The sequence below is a fragment of the Channa argus genome, chromosome 11 (genome assembly GCF_033026475.1).
Source record: "Channa argus isolate prfri chromosome 11, Channa argus male v1.0, whole genome shotgun sequence".
NCBI lineage: Eukaryota > Metazoa > Chordata > Actinopteri > Anabantiformes > Channidae > Channa > Channa argus.
Genome location: NC_090207.1, coordinates 20,053,830 through 20,073,375, shown reverse-complemented (window position 1 = coordinate 20,073,375; position 19,546 = coordinate 20,053,830). Strand labels below are relative to the sequence as shown.

The 19,546-nt window shown below is 42.7% G+C and overlaps 1 protein-coding gene across 2 annotated transcripts in view; it reads left to right on the top strand.

Annotated features, from left to right (window-relative positions):
• Positions 1-19,546, top strand: part of hmcn2 (hemicentin 2) — a 44,197-nt gene that overhangs the window by 10,750 nt on the left and 13,901 nt on the right. For both annotated transcript variants that reach the window (XM_067521743.1, XM_067521742.1), the window contains exons 15-52: positions 36-194; positions 282-476; positions 1,449-1,544; positions 1,645-1,772; positions 1,847-1,991; positions 2,883-2,995; positions 4,347-4,506; positions 4,654-4,813; positions 6,996-7,123; positions 7,314-7,565; positions 9,054-9,137; positions 10,884-11,075; positions 11,163-11,293; positions 11,448-11,592; positions 11,832-11,958; positions 12,055-12,212; positions 12,654-12,932; positions 13,004-13,146; positions 13,675-13,825; positions 13,964-14,185; positions 14,290-14,403; positions 14,503-14,690; positions 14,778-14,874; positions 15,039-15,197; positions 15,317-15,430; positions 15,608-15,804; positions 16,094-16,175; positions 16,256-16,387; positions 16,473-16,616; positions 16,739-16,898; positions 17,368-17,492; positions 17,573-17,756; positions 17,842-17,939; positions 18,026-18,304; positions 18,395-18,585; positions 18,885-18,966; positions 19,116-19,252; positions 19,366-19,507. In XM_067521743.1, the coding sequence (XP_067377844.1) occupies positions 36-194; positions 282-476; positions 1,449-1,544; positions 1,645-1,772; positions 1,847-1,991; positions 2,883-2,995; positions 4,347-4,506; positions 4,654-4,813; positions 6,996-7,123; positions 7,314-7,565; positions 9,054-9,137; positions 10,884-11,075; positions 11,163-11,293; positions 11,448-11,592; positions 11,832-11,958; positions 12,055-12,212; positions 12,654-12,932; positions 13,004-13,146; positions 13,675-13,825; positions 13,964-14,185; positions 14,290-14,403; positions 14,503-14,690; positions 14,778-14,874; positions 15,039-15,197; positions 15,317-15,430; positions 15,608-15,804; positions 16,094-16,175; positions 16,256-16,387; positions 16,473-16,616; positions 16,739-16,898; positions 17,368-17,492; positions 17,573-17,756; positions 17,842-17,939; positions 18,026-18,304; positions 18,395-18,585; positions 18,885-18,966; positions 19,116-19,252; positions 19,366-19,507 (5,793 nt within the window). The remainder of the gene's footprint in view (positions 1-35; positions 195-281; positions 477-1,448; positions 1,545-1,644; positions 1,773-1,846; positions 1,992-2,882; positions 2,996-4,346; positions 4,507-4,653; positions 4,814-6,995; positions 7,124-7,313; positions 7,566-9,053; positions 9,138-10,883; positions 11,076-11,162; positions 11,294-11,447; positions 11,593-11,831; positions 11,959-12,054; positions 12,213-12,653; positions 12,933-13,003; positions 13,147-13,674; positions 13,826-13,963; positions 14,186-14,289; positions 14,404-14,502; positions 14,691-14,777; positions 14,875-15,038; positions 15,198-15,316; positions 15,431-15,607; positions 15,805-16,093; positions 16,176-16,255; positions 16,388-16,472; positions 16,617-16,738; positions 16,899-17,367; positions 17,493-17,572; positions 17,757-17,841; positions 17,940-18,025; positions 18,305-18,394; positions 18,586-18,884; positions 18,967-19,115; positions 19,253-19,365; positions 19,508-19,546) is intronic.

The window sequence follows — 19,546 nt, the reverse complement described above, 5'->3', positions numbered from 1 at the left end:
TTAAAGACCAATAGGCTTATTGTGTTTGTTTCCAGGCGAGCTTGAGGTGGGCTCTGCTCCTTTTGTTGAACAGGATGTACACCGTGGGACCCTGCACATTCGAGGGGCCCAGGAGGTTGATGCTGGTCAGTACAGCTGTGTGGCCAGCAGCTCTGCTGGAACCTCCACTGGTGCTGTCACACTGGATGTTGGAGGTGAGACCACATGTGAGTGTTCTGCACAAAACCTAGGTTTCTTTTCAATTTACACAAAATCATCTTCTCTTATTCATCCCTGCACAGTGGGCCCATTGTTCTCTGAGGCACCAGTTGATGTGACAGCAAACATAGGGGAGAATATTTCCCTCCCCTGCACTGCCCGAGGTGTCCCGCAGCCAACAGTGACCTGGCACAGAAAGGACGGCAGACAGATCCTTACACAGACAGAAAGCCCCAGTCGTACTGTGCAGCTGGAGAGCGGACATCTTGTAATCCAGAGTGAGTTATCCTTGACACACTATCACAGCAAAGAGGTTTGGTCTGCAGTGCAGACTTCTCTGAGTGATTATATGTACAAGAGGTGCAGCCATTCATTTCCTTAGGGGGAGGGGGGGTGCCCAGAATGTTATTGACATAAAGGCACAGTTTACAGATGGCTCTTTCTACCCTGCTAAAAGTGCTTTTTCTGCTCCTTGAAAGACTTACCTATAAAAGTGATATTTGTTTAATATTATCAATCATGCTGCAAGAGTGCTTGTCTATTTCTCCTTTTTTATTGAGACAGCAGGTTCATGGGGGCCTGTTGTGTACTCTGGAGGCCTTTCAGCCTGCATTATGACTAATCTGGGCCACTGAACCTTTTTCTTTATGCCCCTCAGACTAAATGTTTATGGTGTGCATGATATTATAGTGGAGAGGAATGGACATATTTATCTTCGTTACTTCTGTCACAGTTTCCATTTGTGGCCGCTGCCTGACCTAATTAAGTCAATCTGTTGCAGATGGCTTTATTTATTTATTTTTTACCTGCCATTGTTTTCTGTATCTGTATTGCGTCACACATAAACTCCATCATCTCTCACCACCATGCTCCTCAGTGGTAATGCATAACGTCTTGTCATCACCTATTTTAAACATCAGCCTGACCGTGTAGACAAGAATTGAATCTTATGTTGATTCACGATCCAACATGTGATCTCCAGGGATTTTAATGAGTGGGACATGTGTGTCAGCAGGCTGGCAGCTGAGCCAAACTCATGAATCCCGTTATTTTCTATTTTTAACTCCTAATTACAGCACAGTCAAACCAATAATACCACTTGTTACTCAGTACAGAACTTAACTGTTATTAGTGTGGATTTATTTGTCAACTGTTTCCTTTCTTAGTGAGAGAAGAGACCTTGGTTTTCTTTTAATGTATAGAGTGTGACAGATGATGAAAGTGCTGTTTCACTGTGTGTTTGACTACAGGCATCTGGCTGGATGATGAAGGGCTGTACATCTGCGAGGCCAAAAACCACTTGGGAACCATCAAAACTGAGGCCAGAGTTAGTGTCACTGGACTGGGTAGGCTTGTCTGAACTCCATGTTTTTGGTTTACCATGTACCACATGTAGAAACCTTTTCCTACTCCTATTTAGTACTTACATTTTACATTTTGCTGCAGAGCCCCCTCTTTTGGCCCAAGGTATGCCAATCATCACTACTGGCGTCGGTCAGTCCCTCAGTATTCCTTGCATGCTGTTGGATGGAATACCTCTTCCAGAAAGACACTGGATGCAAAATGGAAAACATGTAAGGCTGACCGATATCTAACTGCTGCATGGATCCTGTGTGTTCCTGTGAGACAACAATATTTTCCCTAACAGGTTCAGCTGAATGGGAGGAAGTTCCTGAGAAGTGATGGCAGTTTGTACATTGAAAAAGCCATCCCAGAAGATGCTGGGACATATGTCTGCACTGCCGTGAACATAGCAGGTTCCACGAACATCACAGTCAGTCTGGAGGTCCACGGTAAGAGATCACTTAGACATTTTGACAAGCCATTCTTGCCATTTTCGACTTTCCTGCCAAGAGTCACAGATCAGTACACCACTCATTCCAAGTGGCTGGAGACAGCAGTTGATCAGCTAAATTTAGGATAAAAGCTGGAGGGGGACTAGGCTGACTTTGTTCAAATCTTCGACATACTCTAAGTTGTTTTCAAGGAAATACTGTAACACATAAGCCTCTGTAAAAACACAGACTGTACATTTTTATTTCAGCATGAATTAAAGAAAGAAATGTGCTACTTATTTTGCTATAACCGTGCCAGGAGGTGGATCTTAATTTTTGTAATTGTTCAGTGCTAATTATCAAAGACAATTAATATCTACTGCAGAATAGCAGTATTTGAACTATGACAGAAAAGGACCATGCACTGTAATCAGCATTTGTTGTCTCCATATTCCGCACAAACTTTCCAAGGGTGCAGTACTAGATGATGCCACCTTAGCTACAATGCTAATGTTGAAAGCATTAGATTGAAACATATCCAAGATTGTTTTTTTTGTAAGAGACCCTTAAGTTCCCAGTCCTGAAAGTCTCAGCATTGGCAGGTGTGTACCAAAGACAGTGGCTTGGTCAGTCAGGTCAACAAAGGGCTGACTCAGCATGGAAAACAATATTGCAATGACTTGACCACCTGCTGTCATCACAGTGAGAGGGTTCATTTACTGCATGCTTGGATGAAAGGCTCATCTTGTTCATCAGCATGTAATGACAGGAGAAGATTAGTCTTCATCATCGGTTTGTAATGAAGAAATGCCTGAAGCACTGATATTATTGGACGGCCAAGGCCTGCTATAATTCTGTGGACCTGCTTATTCATGGCCAGCTGTGTTTTGTGACGTACTTCTCCCACAGTGCCCCCTGAGATCAACTCTGGCCCGTACCACTACATAGCCAATGAGGGAGTAGCAATTACACTATCATGCAAAGCCAGCGGAGTCCCTAAGCCAAGTGTTGTCTGGTCCAAGGTAGGTTGTCATGCACTGTGCCCGAGTCTATTTGTCTTAATGATTGCTATCATCATATCCCCTGAACTCATGCATGACTACATGGTCAGCTATACATTCCCCCACAGAGTTATCTAGTGAGAACTACACTTGGCAACTATTCAGTTTAAAAGGAATCAAGACTTTGTAAACAATTGTTTTAAAAAAATGTCATACGTCTATATCAAGCAAGAATTAAACTCCAGTCCTGTAATTTTGTTGATGATATTTTCCACACCATAAGATGTTTTTTTTTTATGTAACACACTCTAGCAAAAAGAGAGCAATGAATTTGTGGTCCTCAGCTAATAATGCATTCTCGTAAGGTTTACAGCATTATCTTAGATGTTATCCCTCACAAGTAAATGCTTTGTTAATGAAAAGCTTTTAAATTCAAAGTGCATTGTGATGCTTTAATGACTTAAGATGTTATTTTATTTTGCAAATACACACAGCTCTTAAAAATCCCCTTTAGTGATCACTTAGTTTGACTCCATTAACATAAATAAAATGATCATTATTATTTTTCCATTGGCAAATTGATCTAACATGCAGTTTCTCCTCCTGGTCCTATTTTTCTCTGATTCGTCTAGGCACTCTAAAAACACCACCAACAATAACAGTTCATATTGCAATCAAGAGTTGATTAACCTGACCAGGAAGGAAGTTACCATGGCAACTTTACCATATTGCTGCTTGGCTGAGAAACCACTCAGTATTTTATTGTACCTTAGAAATCTATTTAAAACTTGCAGCACCTTCAAGTACAACACTGGAACAAAAAGACTCATAGAAGGAAGCCTCTTACATTACATGCAGCCGTTCTTCTCTCATATAGCTATATAGGTGCAGTCAAATTACGTCTTTACAGGAAATTGTCCAAGAATGATGCTGTGTATGTATTGGAATTATTAAAATTTGTGATTTTATTTTTCCCACGAAGAAATAAAAGAACATAATTATCATTACTACATGAGGTCAGCATGTAGCTGTTTTCTGTATGATGTTAAACTATACAAGCTTTTGCTTGCTTGTTCTTCTGCCCCCAAACATTTTGAGACTATTACTCTAGAGTCAAGTAAATTTCTTTCCTTGTCAGATAACATGAATCTGTAAAAGCAATTTTATGTTCAAAGTAAATGCATGTGTAGCAGGCTGCATTCTCATTTATGCATATTGGCATAAGAAAGCAAGTTAAGGGATGCTCTGTGGTTACATTAGACATCTAAGCCTGGGCTGTAGACCTTAAACTAAGCCCTGCATCTCTGCTGTTGTGAGAACAGCTTTTATTTACAGTATATTCTGTTTATTCTTGTGCCTGGTGTTCCTTCAGGGGAGGCAGCCTATGCCAAGGGACCAATCCTCTCTTGGGTCGGAATCTGATGGGGACCTCCACATTCCCCGTCCTTCTGCTAAGGATGCAGGCATTTACATCTGTACTGCCACCAGTCCTGTGGGCTACGCCAGCCGAGAGATCCAGCTCAGTGTTAACAGTAAGGCGAACACATGTTCAACCAAAGCCACGGCATCATTTGGTGCAACAGTGTCTGATCTGTCAGTGGTTAATGTTCATAGTAATATGCCTGTTTTGAATAATATGCCTACATGGTTTTCTTACTTCTTCTTTATCTCTTCTCAAGCCATGCCAAAGATAATGGGTGCGAGCGGCCATGACAACACAGTGAAGATGGCTGCAGATGTGGGGACAGAGGTTGTTCTCCCATGTGAGGCCCAAGGGAGCCCCTCTCCACTCATCACATGGAGTAGAAATGGGCATCCCATCCCCCCTGTCATAGCTGGGTAAGAGGAAGCCTTACCTCACTTTAGCAATGATGCAGTAAAACTTCATCATGTAAAAATAGACAAATGACCTGAACATACCTTGCCTATGATTAGCTCTAGCTCAGCATTTAGTAATGTTTGGAGTTGATTTCAAAATGTCTTTTGGAGGGCAGCAAGGCATGAGGCAGCAACGGTCTGCTGGAGAGCTGTATGCAGCCTTCACATGATGGCTAAACTGAGGAGAAACATCTGGTTCCACATGTTTCTATGATTTCCAGGTTTCATGTGTGGTCAAGCTTGTAGACAAGCTGGCTGATTCAGGACACAGAAGTGGATAGATGGCAGACAGATTCTGCAGGCCAGACACCAGACCGAATGGTTTTGTGTAGAGAGAAGACTGACGGAGGGGTTTGGGGGCTGTGGTGACTCAGATATGGTATAACATGTGTGGGGCGATCAAGGAAGAAAAGGTGGGGGTGTAGTGGGAGGTGCCAGGAAGCAGGGAGGAAAACGACCTGACAGAGAAAGAGATACAAGCCGTGTCTGCCTGATGTTCACATCCCCTGGGGTGTTTCAGCAGTAAAACAACATGCTGACTCTTTACTAGTCTTGTCTGATGAGAATAACACATCTCTGTGAACAACCCCCACATCAGCTCATGCTTTGCATATGCAGGACCTGTGGAAACAGGCAAGCTGTGTAAAGAAAAAAATTATTCCTTCCAACTACACCCTGTGGGTCAGAGGAAATGACCGGGGATGCTGATTGTTGAAATAACTTAATTCACTGCGCAGTAAGATTTTAGCCGGTGCCATTAACATGATTTAGTCTAGAAGAGGCAAGGGAGGTGGATGAAGACACAGAGCTACTCAACACTGGGTTAGATCTAATGCTGATGAGGCCAATTTGTCCGTTAGTCTTTGTGTCAGTGTGTGAATACAGCAATAACTTGACAACAATGTGGTTAATGGTCCAAGAGGAGTGGCTCATATCCTCAGTGTGGTACTTCTGAGAATCAACACAGTAGGCTGAGCACAGACTGACCACTGCAGAGGCAGTCACTTGGTTACAATGTTGAATGCTGCTTCTCCTCCTGAGGCTGTTTGAAGAGGCAGCAACATTACACCATATGTGCAGCTGAAATAGAGAGGCCTTTGTGCTTCCAACTCACTACCACTTACATGAACATGTTATTGTTATAATTCAGTTGCTTAGCAGACACACTTATCTTAGATAAATCACAGAGGTGTGTTTACTTGTGTGTATATTATGCATTCATACAGCTGGATAGCTTCTACTGCACACACCCTTTTAAAGCTGCTTTAACTACTTTAACCTACATTCGACTGCCACTGTTGCTTTTGCTACAAAGGATTTCTTGGAGGGAAAGTTGGTGTATGTGATCGCCTCCATCTGTCCACTTGTTTGTCTGTGACGAACATCTATAAAACGAATAGCTGGTTTTGCATAAACTCCACATGGTTGTTCTCGGGAGAACATATTGATTACGGGGACTTGGACAAATGGCGCTGTAACGCTACCACCAATTTTGTCAGCCTACAACCTTTCCCATAATGTGATTCTAAGGTCAGACGTTGGCTACCCTCAACAATGTAACAACAACTTGCTGGTGGGAGTTCAAGGTCCTGGCTAAGGCCAAGACTTGACGTTGTTCTTTTTCAATTCTTTGTCTCTCAATGATCCACTTTACTTTTATGAAACAAAACAAATACAAGGAGGCTATTAACATCTTTATAAAATATTTTAGCACGTGTTCCTATCACATTCAGTCATGCCTTGTTAAATTTATAGCTCAGTTCACACTTTGAAAGCAGAAAAATACAGAAAATGCAGTAGACAATGTGCAATTATACCTAGGCAGTAACTTCACTGGCAATTCACAATCTGAATCTTTTAACAAATCAATTATCTTCTGTTCAAAATCGTAACAGAAGTAAAGACTAAAAATACTATTGCCCACCCAATACTATAAACAGCAGGAAGCCTTCATAAATATTTCCTTAGTATCTGCTTGTATAGATCCACGCTGTACTGTGTAAATAAAACACTAGAGGATCAGATCTCTTCAAAACAGGAACATCTCTTTTCCAAAAAAGCAGTGACTGTAGATCTCCTGTGACTCAGAAGACTTTGTGTTCTTTCAATCTCTGTGCCTTTGACCCCCAAACCCCTCCCCCAGGTTCACTGTTTTGCCTTCAGGCTCTCTGAAGATCACTGATGTGCGGCTGATTGATAGCAAAATATACACCTGCACGGCAGAAAACCCTGCGGGCAACGTATCCCTAAGCTACAATTTACAAATTCAAGGTAACTCTGTGGGTCTTCATTACATTGTTAGGTTAACTTCTTAGAAACTGCCTTTTTTTATATGGTGTTGATAGATTTCACCTGAACACATCACTACTAACAAATGAAAATGTGTGAGATACAGTATGTAAAAATGTGTGTAACAGATACAGTGAAAGTGACATTTAGGATATTTGGTTTTTGTCCTCAGTGAAGCCCAGGATTCAGCCAGCTCCTTCCCTCCTGAAAGCCTTGGTTGGCCAAACAGTGACTCTACCGTGTGTGGTTCAGGGTGAGCCGAGGCCTGAAGTCAGCTGGTTTCACAATGGCCTTCCTGTTCCTGTCAAGAACACTACACCCCTCAGGATTCAGCAGGTCAGCCTTGCTGACCAGGGCACCTACCGGTGTGTGGCCAAGAATAGTGCCGGACAGGAGACCTTGGAGATCAAGCTCGAAATTCTTGGTGAGTATCAGCAGTTCACTATTTTGCCCATTAGGTTTGTTTTTCCACATTGAGAATAAGCAAAACCAAGGAAACCGAGGTATATGCTTTATAATTTGACTCGTGCTGACATTTGACTATTTCAACACCTATTTCCTAGCCAGGAACAACATCCAAGTTTTACACCCTCCCAGACTTAAAGAAATTCATTCTCTTTAGGTACAATAGCTCTATGCTGCAAGATGTTATATTAGAAAAGGGCATCATAAGAGGTTCTAAATGGCAGGATTCAAAGGTGAGGTTAACAGCTGGCTGTTATAGAGATGAGGGTTTAGTTACAAATATGTGGATGACATTGCATATTTTCATCAGGAATGCTGCATTCATAGCATTTCACTTGCTTGTTAACAAAGAAATAATAGCTTAAGTGAGAAATTGCTCCCCTGGCTTCTCCCCTGTGCACAGCTGGCAAACCACAGCATAAAACGGTTGTGAATGTTAGATGTTTGGTTGTGGAAAAACATTTGTTCCTTAAGCCTCTAGCAACTTGACAAGCTGATACAGAAGCCCTTCCAGAATTTTGTCAGCTCGGAATGCCCGTCAACTTTTGTAAAAAAATGGCCACGAAGTTGCAATGCTTTTAGTGATGAAATGGAAGTGGAAATTGCAAAAATGTGGTTTAATTTCTTCTCACACCACGTACAGGCATTTTATGTGAGAATTTTTATTTAAAAATAATTTTTTACACACACACATTGACTTTGGTTTGTGTTCCACACAGTGCAAAGCAGTTTACCGAGGCTTTCATGTATAATATCAGGGAATTGCCTTGCAGTCCTTTTTGCAGACATCTCGCCTCTTTCAGAAGAGGAAATTATATACAATATCACAGAAATTGGATGTTACATCTCTTCTTGTGGTGGCCTTTGTGCATGAGTTCTACTTAAAAAAGCAACATAATATTAGCAGTGTCTAATATGGTGCAGTGGTGACGCGCTCAGGGAACAGTACAGACTGTAAGTCAAATGTGCAAGGAGATTGCAGTGATTGGACAAAATGGCCAGATTGGGCAGAATGGTTGCGATCAAATGTGAGAATGGTTGCGATCAAACAAATCACCAAGTCCTGGAGGGACCAGGGCCAGACTGTGGGTGTTAGAGCTTGATTTAGCTACTGTCTGGTCATCAGAGATTAGCCTTCTTGTCAAAATGCTGATCGAGCTAAGTAAGCAGAAATATGGGGCACAAGTCAGTCGCAGTGAGATGTTTTGTAATTCAGTGAACATAAGGATCATTCCCCCTAATACATACATCAAAGACAGACATCAAATGTACTGATAGCCTGAGGTTGGTATTAAATGACTTTTAATGTATTCAATGTCTTAAATCTTACGGTTCACAGAAACCCTTATCCTAGACTTATCCTCATTACACTTCTATTTAAATATCTTCTATATTAACAGCTTTTGAACTTTAAACCAGCACTTAACATGTTTTTCTGTTCTTTCAGAGGCCCCATCTTTTGCCGAACCGGGAGATGCCATTATGGAGAAAGTAGTGAAAAGCAAGGTCATCATCCCTTGCCCCGCTGAAGGTATGAAATGATTCACAGAAGACTCAGTCTTGAACATATTAGCTGAATTTGTCCAAAGCTGAAAAAATAGGCAAATGCAAATTTGGGGATTTTAGCTGCAATTTCCGGAGTGTGACGAGAACTAGAAGTGGATGAGTCATTTTTTTTAGGTTTCAGAGAAAATTCCACTTTAAATGAAGTGGATATAAATGTATTTGTGCTTCATCAAAAGAATGTTTCACCCTCACTGTAGACGTTTAGTTTTAGAAGTGGAAAACATCCTTACAAGATACAGCTTTCTTACCACAGCACCCAGGGACATGTTGTCAACTACTGTATAAATAGCAAGGTCGCAGTTTCCTATTTTATCAAAATGCAGTGAGGTTTAGAGTGTGTCTACAGATTGATTGATAGATCCTTCTCCACTGACAGCCCATGGGAGCAGGTATTGTTTGTGTGGAACTGTGCCGTGGTAACCACCTCTGTAAGAGGTGAGGACTGTGCCTAATGTGGAGCAACAGCTGGAACATCAGTCTGCCTGCTGCCTCCATGAGCCACATCTGCTTTCCTCTGTGTCAGGGCCTGCTGGGAGAGGAATCCTAATTACAGGCTGCTGCTGGCAGATACAGGACAGAGATGTCTGCGGTGCACCATGAAGTTCAGGAGGAAGATGAAGCCACTCTAGCCCTTCTTTCATCCAAGTCATATTAGCAGACAGGCAAACTGTCCCAGGCTTCAGACTTGCTCACACAGGAAGGTTTGATTCTCTTGTCACCCCAGAGAGGCAGCTGGGAGCAGGAAACAAGGATCCCCTCATTGTTCTCCTGGGATCTATCTGTATGAGCGAGATAAAGAACACTCAGCCAGAAGGATATTATTAATTCATCAACAAGCACATTGCATTTGATAGAGGTAATTATTTGAGAAACACGTGGAAGAGATAATCTCCGACGTCGTCAGCCCCAGCAAATAAATTCAAAGTTTACTAATGAGATCTGTTAACATCTAAAAACAGAACATCTGTTCGCATTTCCTCCCAGCAATGAAATAATGAATTTGCTTCAGAGCTGTTAACTGTAAACACGTGTTCATAGAGGCAACAGAGGAAACCATCACCTTTGGTTGTGCTGCATCTACTGTGGTTTATATTTTTAATTTGTTAAGGAGATCTGTGTTTCATTTCCTGTGGTGTTTGTATATGTAACACTTCTGTAAATAGGCACAGCCGTGGTATTTAGATCAACCTACTACTTCGCTCCTTCACATTGATTCTCAGCTCTTCTCCTTGGAATCTTTTGTGTTCAATACCATGGCCCTTTCCCATTTCACCTTTCGCCTCTAGAGCATTTCCAGCTTTTCCACCCAGTAATCTAGAGAAAACATCTGTTTCAGGCTCCCGAGTCTACGCATCACTGCTTTTAAACTGCTTGTTTAAACACTCCTGTTACTGTTTAAGACGCTTACTCCAGTGTTTGGTAATAAATCTTAATGCTAGTGAAATGTTACATCTTTTTGTGTGACTCTGACCTTGAAATCTTAAGCTTTGAGGCTACAAGGACTCTAACAATTTTGGCATGGTCTCTCCTGCTGCCCTGCTGTCCAACAGATAAATGTAGAGCTGGCTTTTCCTAGTCTGGGCTGCTTGCCCGCTAAGTTCTCCTGTAGAGAAGCAAAGAAATGGAAGTAGCTTTTCTTTCTGACAGACATGATCAATAAAGCCCCCTTTATACTGAATCAGACTCTTTCTTTTTGTCCCCACACCTGCAGGTTCACCCCGTCCCAGGGTACAATGGTTCAAGAATGGCCTAGAGATACACCCTGAACAATCAGAGTTTACTGTGGCGAGGGATGGAGCTCTTGTAATTAGCACAGTGTCTGCCAGTCACAGTGGGGACTTCAAGTGTGTGGCGACCAATGAAGCAGGCTCTGTGGAGAGAAAGACAAGGCTAAAAATAAATGGTGAGAATTTTATGTTCCGTATATTTTCTCTTCTGTTATCAAAATACATTTTACACAAACCGCCCCTTTGTTTCTGTATTCTTTAAGTTCCCCCTGAGATCCAGGATGATGGCCAATCACTAAACCTCACTGTCACCTTGAAGCAGCCTCTCACTCTAGGCTGTGATGCCTTTGGGATCCCTTCCCCAACAATCACCTGGACAAAAGATGGTTATCCTGTGAGTTTGTCAACATGATTTCACATTTACAGCTATGTTACTGTACTGTATATCTCATTGATCCCAAGCTGTACAGTGCCACCAAGTGGCCATCATTCTAATTTCAATTAGTTTGACAACAAGGATGCACTAAACTGGTTTCTCTATTCTGTAGGTGGACACTCCTGGGGTGTATTTACAGAATGGGAATAGGCTACTCAGGATTTACAGAGTTCAGCCTGAACATGCCGGACAGTTTTCCTGCACAGCTCAAAACATGGCTGGAGAGGCCAGAAGAGAATACAACATAGTGGTGCAAGGTGAGTTCAATAACCAGCTTTTACATGGTATGTAATACACCAGCTGAGGCAGGAAAGAAAGATATCTATCACATTAAAATGCAAAATCTACAAGGAAAAACTGTAAGACTTCTATAATCAGGATGAGTTTAACATGATCAGTGATGTTAAACTCACGATCAGTGCGTCATTCTGAATTTAGACTGACCTCATACATGCTTAAAATCGGGTGAACTAACCTGGGTATTTTACTGCTGCAGCTCCACCAGTTATTTCCGGAACATCCAGACTGCAGGAGTTAACTGTGGTATTGGGCCAGGAAGTGGAGTTTCAGTGCAAAGTGACTGGGCAACCAGTGCCTCGAGTGGAATGGAGCCGCGACGGAGAGTAAGCATCACGCGGACAGTCTGCGTGACATTTAGCACTACGCACAGGATCCATTCGACTGCACTGATTTGACCTGCTGCTCCTTCCTTTCCCCAGGGTTCTGTCCCGCGATGGAGACCCCCATGTGGAATTCCTGGAAGATGGCCACGTGTTGAAGGTGAAGTCAGTAAGATTGAGGGACCAGGGTCTGTACCAGTGTCTGGCTAGTAACAACGCAGGAACTCAGATGCGGCAGTTCAGACTCTCAGTGCAAGGTCACTACTTCTCTTATTTATCCAAAGACTTGTATCATTCACAGCCACATTGACCTAAATTTAGCGCATAAAAGCATTGAAACACAAAATTCACGATATTGAGTATATATTTTCCCCACAGTGATGTGGTAGAATTGTTCATGTAAGAAAGAAATTACAGAATATATAATTCATGTTTTGACTTAAGCTCTACAGATGATTTGACCTATACCACATTGCATGGTCTGTGAGCACATCCTGAATCCCCCTAGGGCTCTTGGAATTTTTCTGAGTCACCTAAATAGCATGTCCTCTAATTGCCCTAGATACGGTGATTATGTTTGAGGGTCTTCTGCTCAAAAGCGGTCAGTCTCCAGTAGATATTTTCATTCTGGGCTATAGAGCAGTAAAGGCCCAATTGCCGTTGTGTCGTTTAATGCATTTTTGGTCTTTTTTCTCCAGCTCCCCCAACTATCAAGGGCCCCACTGAGACCTCGGAGGTGTCAGTGGTGCTGGGTTTCCCCATAGTCCTACCCTGTGACGTTGAGGGCTCACCCCCACCCAGTATCACCTGGCTAAAGGACAACCAACCTATTGTATCCAGTCCCCAGCTGACATACACCCAAGGTGGACAGGCTCTGCGACTTAGTTTTGCACAAGGAGACAGCACCGGCCTCTACACCTGCAGGGCTATGAATCCAGCTGGCACTGCTATCAAACATTATTCTCTCAGGGTTCTAGGTAAGAGACATCTACACTACCTAAATATTTAAGTAGCTGAGACACAACTTTTAATGTTTGCTTCTCACCAGTCCCACCACAGATAGAGAGTGACTCTACATCCTTGACATTTGGTGCTCATGAAGAGAAGGTTCGAGTCAATGGCAGTTTAACGCTTTCGTGTTTGGCCAAAGGTTTCCCTGAGCCAAAGATTCAGTGGTTCAAAGATGGACAGGTTGGTGTCTCATCCTAACGGGCTCTGCATCTCTACGACCTGATTTTAATAGAACAAGCTTAAGCCTCTATCAGCCTCTGCTGGCAAAAACAAGAATTACAAGAAGTATAACAGAATGTGCATCATCTTGCACAAACCACCTCCACCCTCTAGATTTTGTATGATGACTTAGCTAGTTATTAATAGCACTTTGAAGAATTTAGAGATCGAACACACTAGCAATACCCCTACAATATGACTAATGCTTTGCCCAGTTTGTTTTTTCTTGATCTAGACTATTTTCATGTGCAACATAATGTATTTTTGCAACATACTGTATATAATTTGTTATATATGTGTTTGCTAGTGTGCATGATCTGCAGGCCCCTAAGTACTGAAGAGACACATCGATTGATCTTTATTTTATTTTATTACAGTTTTTTATATTCATAATAAAATCACTGATATTGATTTAACAATAAACCAGGGAAATCTTGTGTTAATTAATGTATTACTATTTACTACTACATGTCTTTACCTTTTCTATAGTTGCTGAGTGAAAGCTTCCATGCTGGGATTCAAGAGAGTGGCTACTTCCTTCATATAGAGAACGCCATGCTCTCCCATGAGGGACAGTATACCTGTGTGGTCACCAACTCTGCAGGAGAGGACAAGAGAGACTTCCATGTCATCATTCAGGGTCCGTTGCAAATGGGCATATATTTTTAGTGTCATGGTTGGAGAAATTGTTTTTAGCTTGAGTTTAAGTTTGAACTTCTGAATTTAATATAACATTATCTGTGGATGTATAACAAGCGATATGCTACTGTCTTGCTAGTTCCCCCGATCTTCCACCGGGTGACTAACCGAGAAGCAGCCTGGGGTTTGGGACCAGAGGGCGATGATTATAACCATGAGGACATGGTAGAGAAGCGCGAGGTGGTGTTGGGCCATCCAATTACCCTGTCTTGTGAAAGTAATGCCATTCCCCCACCCAAGCTCAGCTGGTACAAAAATGGAGAAAAACTCACGTCCGCTGATGGGGTCGTGTTACTTCCAGGTCAGAGGAAGCTCCTTTGTGTGTGATCTCAGTAAAACCTGTATTGTGGTTGATATGCATAACTATGAATGGCTAAATTTGCATGTATTGTTTTTTCCTCTCAGGTGGACAGGTGCTACAGATTGCACGAGTGGAGAAAGAACATGCTGGAAAGTATACATGTCAGGCTGTCAATGAGGCTGGAGAGGATCACATGCACTTTGAACTCGAGATCCTAGGTAAGCAAGTCTATGTGTGTAGTTTGATTATTAAACTGTTTTCATGAAAAAATGATGCATTTCTGTTGTGTGGATGTCTGATCCGTCTCACCCCCTTAGTGCCTCCTGTGATCACGGGAGAATCAGAGGAGTTTATGGAAGAAATAGGAGCAGTGGTCAACAGCACTGTAGTTCTCCACTGTGATGTGACAGGACACCCTGCTCCCCTCATCTCCTGGCTAAAAGATGGGCAGCCAGTGCACGCAGACTCACAGCATGTCATCAGTGAGGAAGGGGCACAGCTCCAGGTTAGTCATTAACTTTCAAAAGCCAGCATGTAAGCACATCCATCTGTGCCATGTATTGAGGAGTAACACTTCAACTCTATCTTTCAGCTCCTCAGTGTCCAGGTGTCCGACATGGCTGGGTATTTGTGTGTAGCTGAGAACAAGGTTGGAACAGTTGAGAAACTGTTCAGTCTGACAGTGCGAGGTAACCTGTAATCTAAAAGACTGTCACTTCCTCTAGATTTAATTTTCTTTAATTAGATATCTTTTAGGTCTTTTATCATTTATGTTTTTGGAGCTCATTTCATGATAAGAGACCTGATGGGTGATACCTTTTACCTATTTAACAACTTTTTTCCCCCCTCCCAGTGCCTCCTATGATCATGGGTCATAAAGAAGAGGTTAGTGTGATTCAGGGCCAAATGGTGTCTTTGCTGTGTGATGTGCAAGCATACCCACCACCAGAGATTACCTGGACTAGAGATGGGCATGTCCTCCAGTTCACTACAGGCATACATATTTTGCCAGGTCAGCTCTTGGCCACACCTAATACCCAATTCATTCTTTGAGCAACAGCAATTGCTTTGTTTGGGTGTAATAAAGTAATACATTTCACATAATATCTTATTTATATATGTATTTTACAGGTGGCCAGATGCTACAGTTGCCCCGGGCAAGGCTGGAAGACGCAGGGCAATATGTATGCACAGCCACCAACTCAGCCGGCCAGGACCAGAAGAGTATTCTCCTCAGTGTTTATGGTGAGCAAACACATGGTAACCACACATATACAGATTATCAAATCTCAAAACACTGTCTAAGCAAAAGTTCTGTTTACCTCAAGCCATCTGTGACAGAGGATAGTTCAGGAGTGAATCACACTGATTCTAAATGACTCAAACTGAGATCATGCCCTCTCTCTATGTGCAACCCATCAGTCCTGCCCACCCTGAAGCCCCGTCTAGATTCTGAGTCAGACTTGGTAACCCCGCAGGTTGGTTCCTCAGTTACCCTGCAATGTGAAGCCCATGGTGTTCCCGAGCCTGAGGTCACATGGTACAAGAATGGCCTGCAACTGGCAGAAGGAAATGGACTGAACATGGATCGTCACCAGCTGGAGATCATAGGAGTTCAGGTCAGGAAGAGTGTTATTACGTAATGCATGTTTGAGGTTGCAAACAAAACATTAAAAATGTTATAAGAATTTAAAGTGGCTTTTGGAACAGCCCACACTGATTTCAAGATAAGTATTAAATGTCTAAAGTATACTGTACATGTTCACTATTTGAGCATTCTGTACATAAAATACAGCCCGATAGATAAAACTGGAGCCATAGCTGCATATGTAGCATTATGCAGCACACGCAAGGCCCCTTTTTGGCCACAGTCCCTCTTTCACCATAATGACCTTTTTGGTTTCATAGATGACAGATGGTGGCACCTACACATGCAAAGTATCCAATGTAGCTGGACAGGTGGACAGGACGTTCAGGCTGACAGTTCATGGTGAGAATATCTATGCTATGATCTTGAAGTGCAAAGAAAAACACAAAAGATTTGTTTATAGTACAAATATATTCCCACAGTTCCCCCTGTTCTTGATGGGCCCCTCCGGGAGTCTCTAAACTACACCCTGGGCTCCCATGTGACCCTACCGTGTGAGGCTACAGGGGTCCCTGTGCCCAGTATCAGCTGGCTTAAAGACAGAACCCCTATTGGTAAGAGAGAGGCAATAATAGGGATAAGTAGAAAAGTGGACCTTTAGTGTGACAACTAGTGTGAGTGAATGTATTTCCTGTCTAGAGAGCAGTCTGCAGTGGCAGTGGTCCATTCGAGGGAATCGACTGGAGCTGGGCCCTCTCACTCTTGCTCATGCTGGAACATACACCTGTGTTGTCAAGAACATTGAGGGGCAAACAAAAAAAGAATACACACTTACAGTGCAAGGTAAAGATTTTCCTTGCAGTTTGATTAAAATGACATATTTTGATCCTTGAACTGTAGAGTAAGCAGTGGTTAATCTATGATAACAATGATTTAGAGTATCATTTAATCTTTTTCCAACTCAGTATCACCCACCATCCTGGACTCAAACCACCCATCTGACTTGAGTGCACCTGTGGGAGAGGAAGTAACCCTGGAGTGCAAAGCAGCTGGAATCCCCACCCCTCACCTCAGCTGGCTGAAAGATGGAGTGGCTTTAGTAGGATCAGACACCCGTCACATTGCGTAAGTCACTTCAACGCAGTTTAAGAACTGCATGGAATAATACATTTTTTCTGCAGCACATTTTCCCTATTGAATACCATCAATTTTTTTTTACATGCTGTACACGAATGGATCAACCCTATTTGCTAAAGGTTGGGAAATCATGTTAGTCACCATTGTTGTCAATAATAATGTACATTACAGAGGGATGTGTTAATAGACAAATGCAGTTGTTTATCACCCCATGCCGAATTTCATCATGGGGAACAGTTTGAGCAGCTGTTTTACAGCTGTTCTGCACTTAAATTTCGTCTCTGCAACAGCAACAGCCAGAAATTGCAAATGTGAGAAAATTGTGAGATAGTTATGATGCGAAAGTCATTCTGGAGTTTCGAGGTGGGGTGGACAAATCAATGCTGGTTTGGACAGGGAACTAGATAAAGTGTGACATAGTGTTAATGTGAGAATGTATTGTTTGTTTACCTGGCAGCCTGACCCCTGATGGCAGCACACTAACCTTACTGAGGCTTAGTCCTGAGGATTCTGGGACATACACCTGTTTGGCTCTCAGCCCAGTTGGACAGGAGAGCAAAATCTACACCCTCTTTGTACTAGGTGAGTTTCAGCATTTATAGGTTATCACTTAGTGCCCACGTTTTCTTATGATTTATTTGAGTACTTTTGACTTGTTAAAGTCCCGCCATCTATCTCCGGTGAGACCACTGTTCCCAAAGAGGTGCAGGCCACACAGGACACCACTGTGTCTCTGGAGTGTCGAGCAGCTGGAAACCCTCCTCCTCAGATTAGCTGGCTGAAGAATGGACATCCCTTGCTCCTCTCTCCCCGGACACGCCTCCTCTCTAGTGATTCTGTGCTGAGGTCAGTTTAGAAGGAAAGAGTTGAATATAAACATAGTTTGTTTATAAGTGAGGTAATGCTAAATATTTCCTTTCTTTATGAAAAGGATTTCTCCTGTACAGCTGTCTGATTCTGGAGTTTACACATGTATTGCACGCAGTCAAGCTGGTCTTGCTGAGCTCAGCTATGATGTCCAGATCCAAGGTAAAATTATGAAAAACCACCTACTGATTATGCCAAGAGATTCTAGATTACCTCAGATCTTAAACAGATGTGTGCATGATCCACAGTTCCCCCAGGTGTGGATCATGTTGAACCAGTGGAGCCAGTTACAGTAGTCCAGGGATCCCTGGTGACATTAACCTGTGAGGCACGTGGAGTTCCTCCTCCAATACTAACATGGATGAAGGACAGCCAGCCACTGTCCCTTCACCGTAACCTGCTGCTGGACGGACAGGAGACGCGGCTGCAGCTGCCTGACGTGGCTCCTTCAGATGCAGGACTCTATAGCTGTGTGGCTAGTAACCAGGCTGGAAGCAGCACCAAGAGCTTTAACCTCACTGTGCTCGGTAATCCTGAAAAAATTAATACGTTGAATGTAGTTTCAAGTTACCATCATAATGTAAACTGTGTCAAAATATTATGCTTTCCTCATTCAGAGCCTCCAAAGATATCCAGTTCCAGCTCTCCAGAAGAGGTAACCATAGCTATTAACAGTCCACTGGAGCTGGAGTGCTTGGCTACAGGAGTCCCGCCTCCCTCCCTCAGCTGGCTCAAAGATGGCCGCCCCTTGCATGGAACTGCCATTGTTCAGCAGGATGGACACTTTATCAGGATTAACAAAGTTCAGGTAAGTCACCAAGTGACAATATCTGATAATGTTAGCAATGTTTAGGCTGCAGCAGGTGGCACCCAATTATACAAATGTGTCAGTGTACAGTGTCTGTGTACGCTGGCACTAAGAATAGGTGATGATGGTATAAACCTCCAAACTGCACTTAAATTTACTTAAAATTTAATCCATATACCTAAAATGGAGATGGTCATACAAATAGATAAGTAATTTTATCATAATGACTCTAAACAATGCAAATGCAATATTGTTATGTAATACTTTTTCAGATTCTTTTTTATGCCCTCTCTTTGAAGGTCGAGGACGCAGGTTTGTACACCTGCTTGGCCAGCAGCCTAGCTGGAGAGGATGGAACAAGCCACTGGGTTCGGGTCCAAGGTGACACAAGCTGCTTTTGTTCATATTCGTTGTGGCTTCCTCACGTGTTTGCACCTGGGACTTAGTCAAAGTCTTTACCGAATGCTTCTTTGTGTCAACACTGAACACTTTTTGTTATTCACCTCACTTAATAAGTGATTGTCTTTCAGTCCCCCCAACACTCCTTGGCTCTGGTGATGTGAAGACATTGACAGTGCCAGTTAATGGACACCTGACATTGGAGTGCCTGGCAGACAGTGACCCCCCTCCTAATATAGAGTGGTACAAAGATGAGACCAAACTGCAGGTACAAAATCATGGGACAAGAAAAAAAAAAAAAAAGGACAGATATTGTACTAAAAGGCATCTCCTCAGACTTAAACCGCTGTCTCTCTTCATGTTCTCCCCTTGTTGTATCAGTTGGGTGGTCGTTTCCAACAGCTGGCAGGGGGTCAGTACCTGGAAATACAGGAAGTCAGGCTTGAGGACAGTGGCCAGTACAGCTGTGTGGTCACTAACATGGCTGGAAGCACCAGTCTGTTTTTCACTGTGGAAATTCTCTGTAAGACTACATGTCAATAATAGGCTAATTTAAACATAT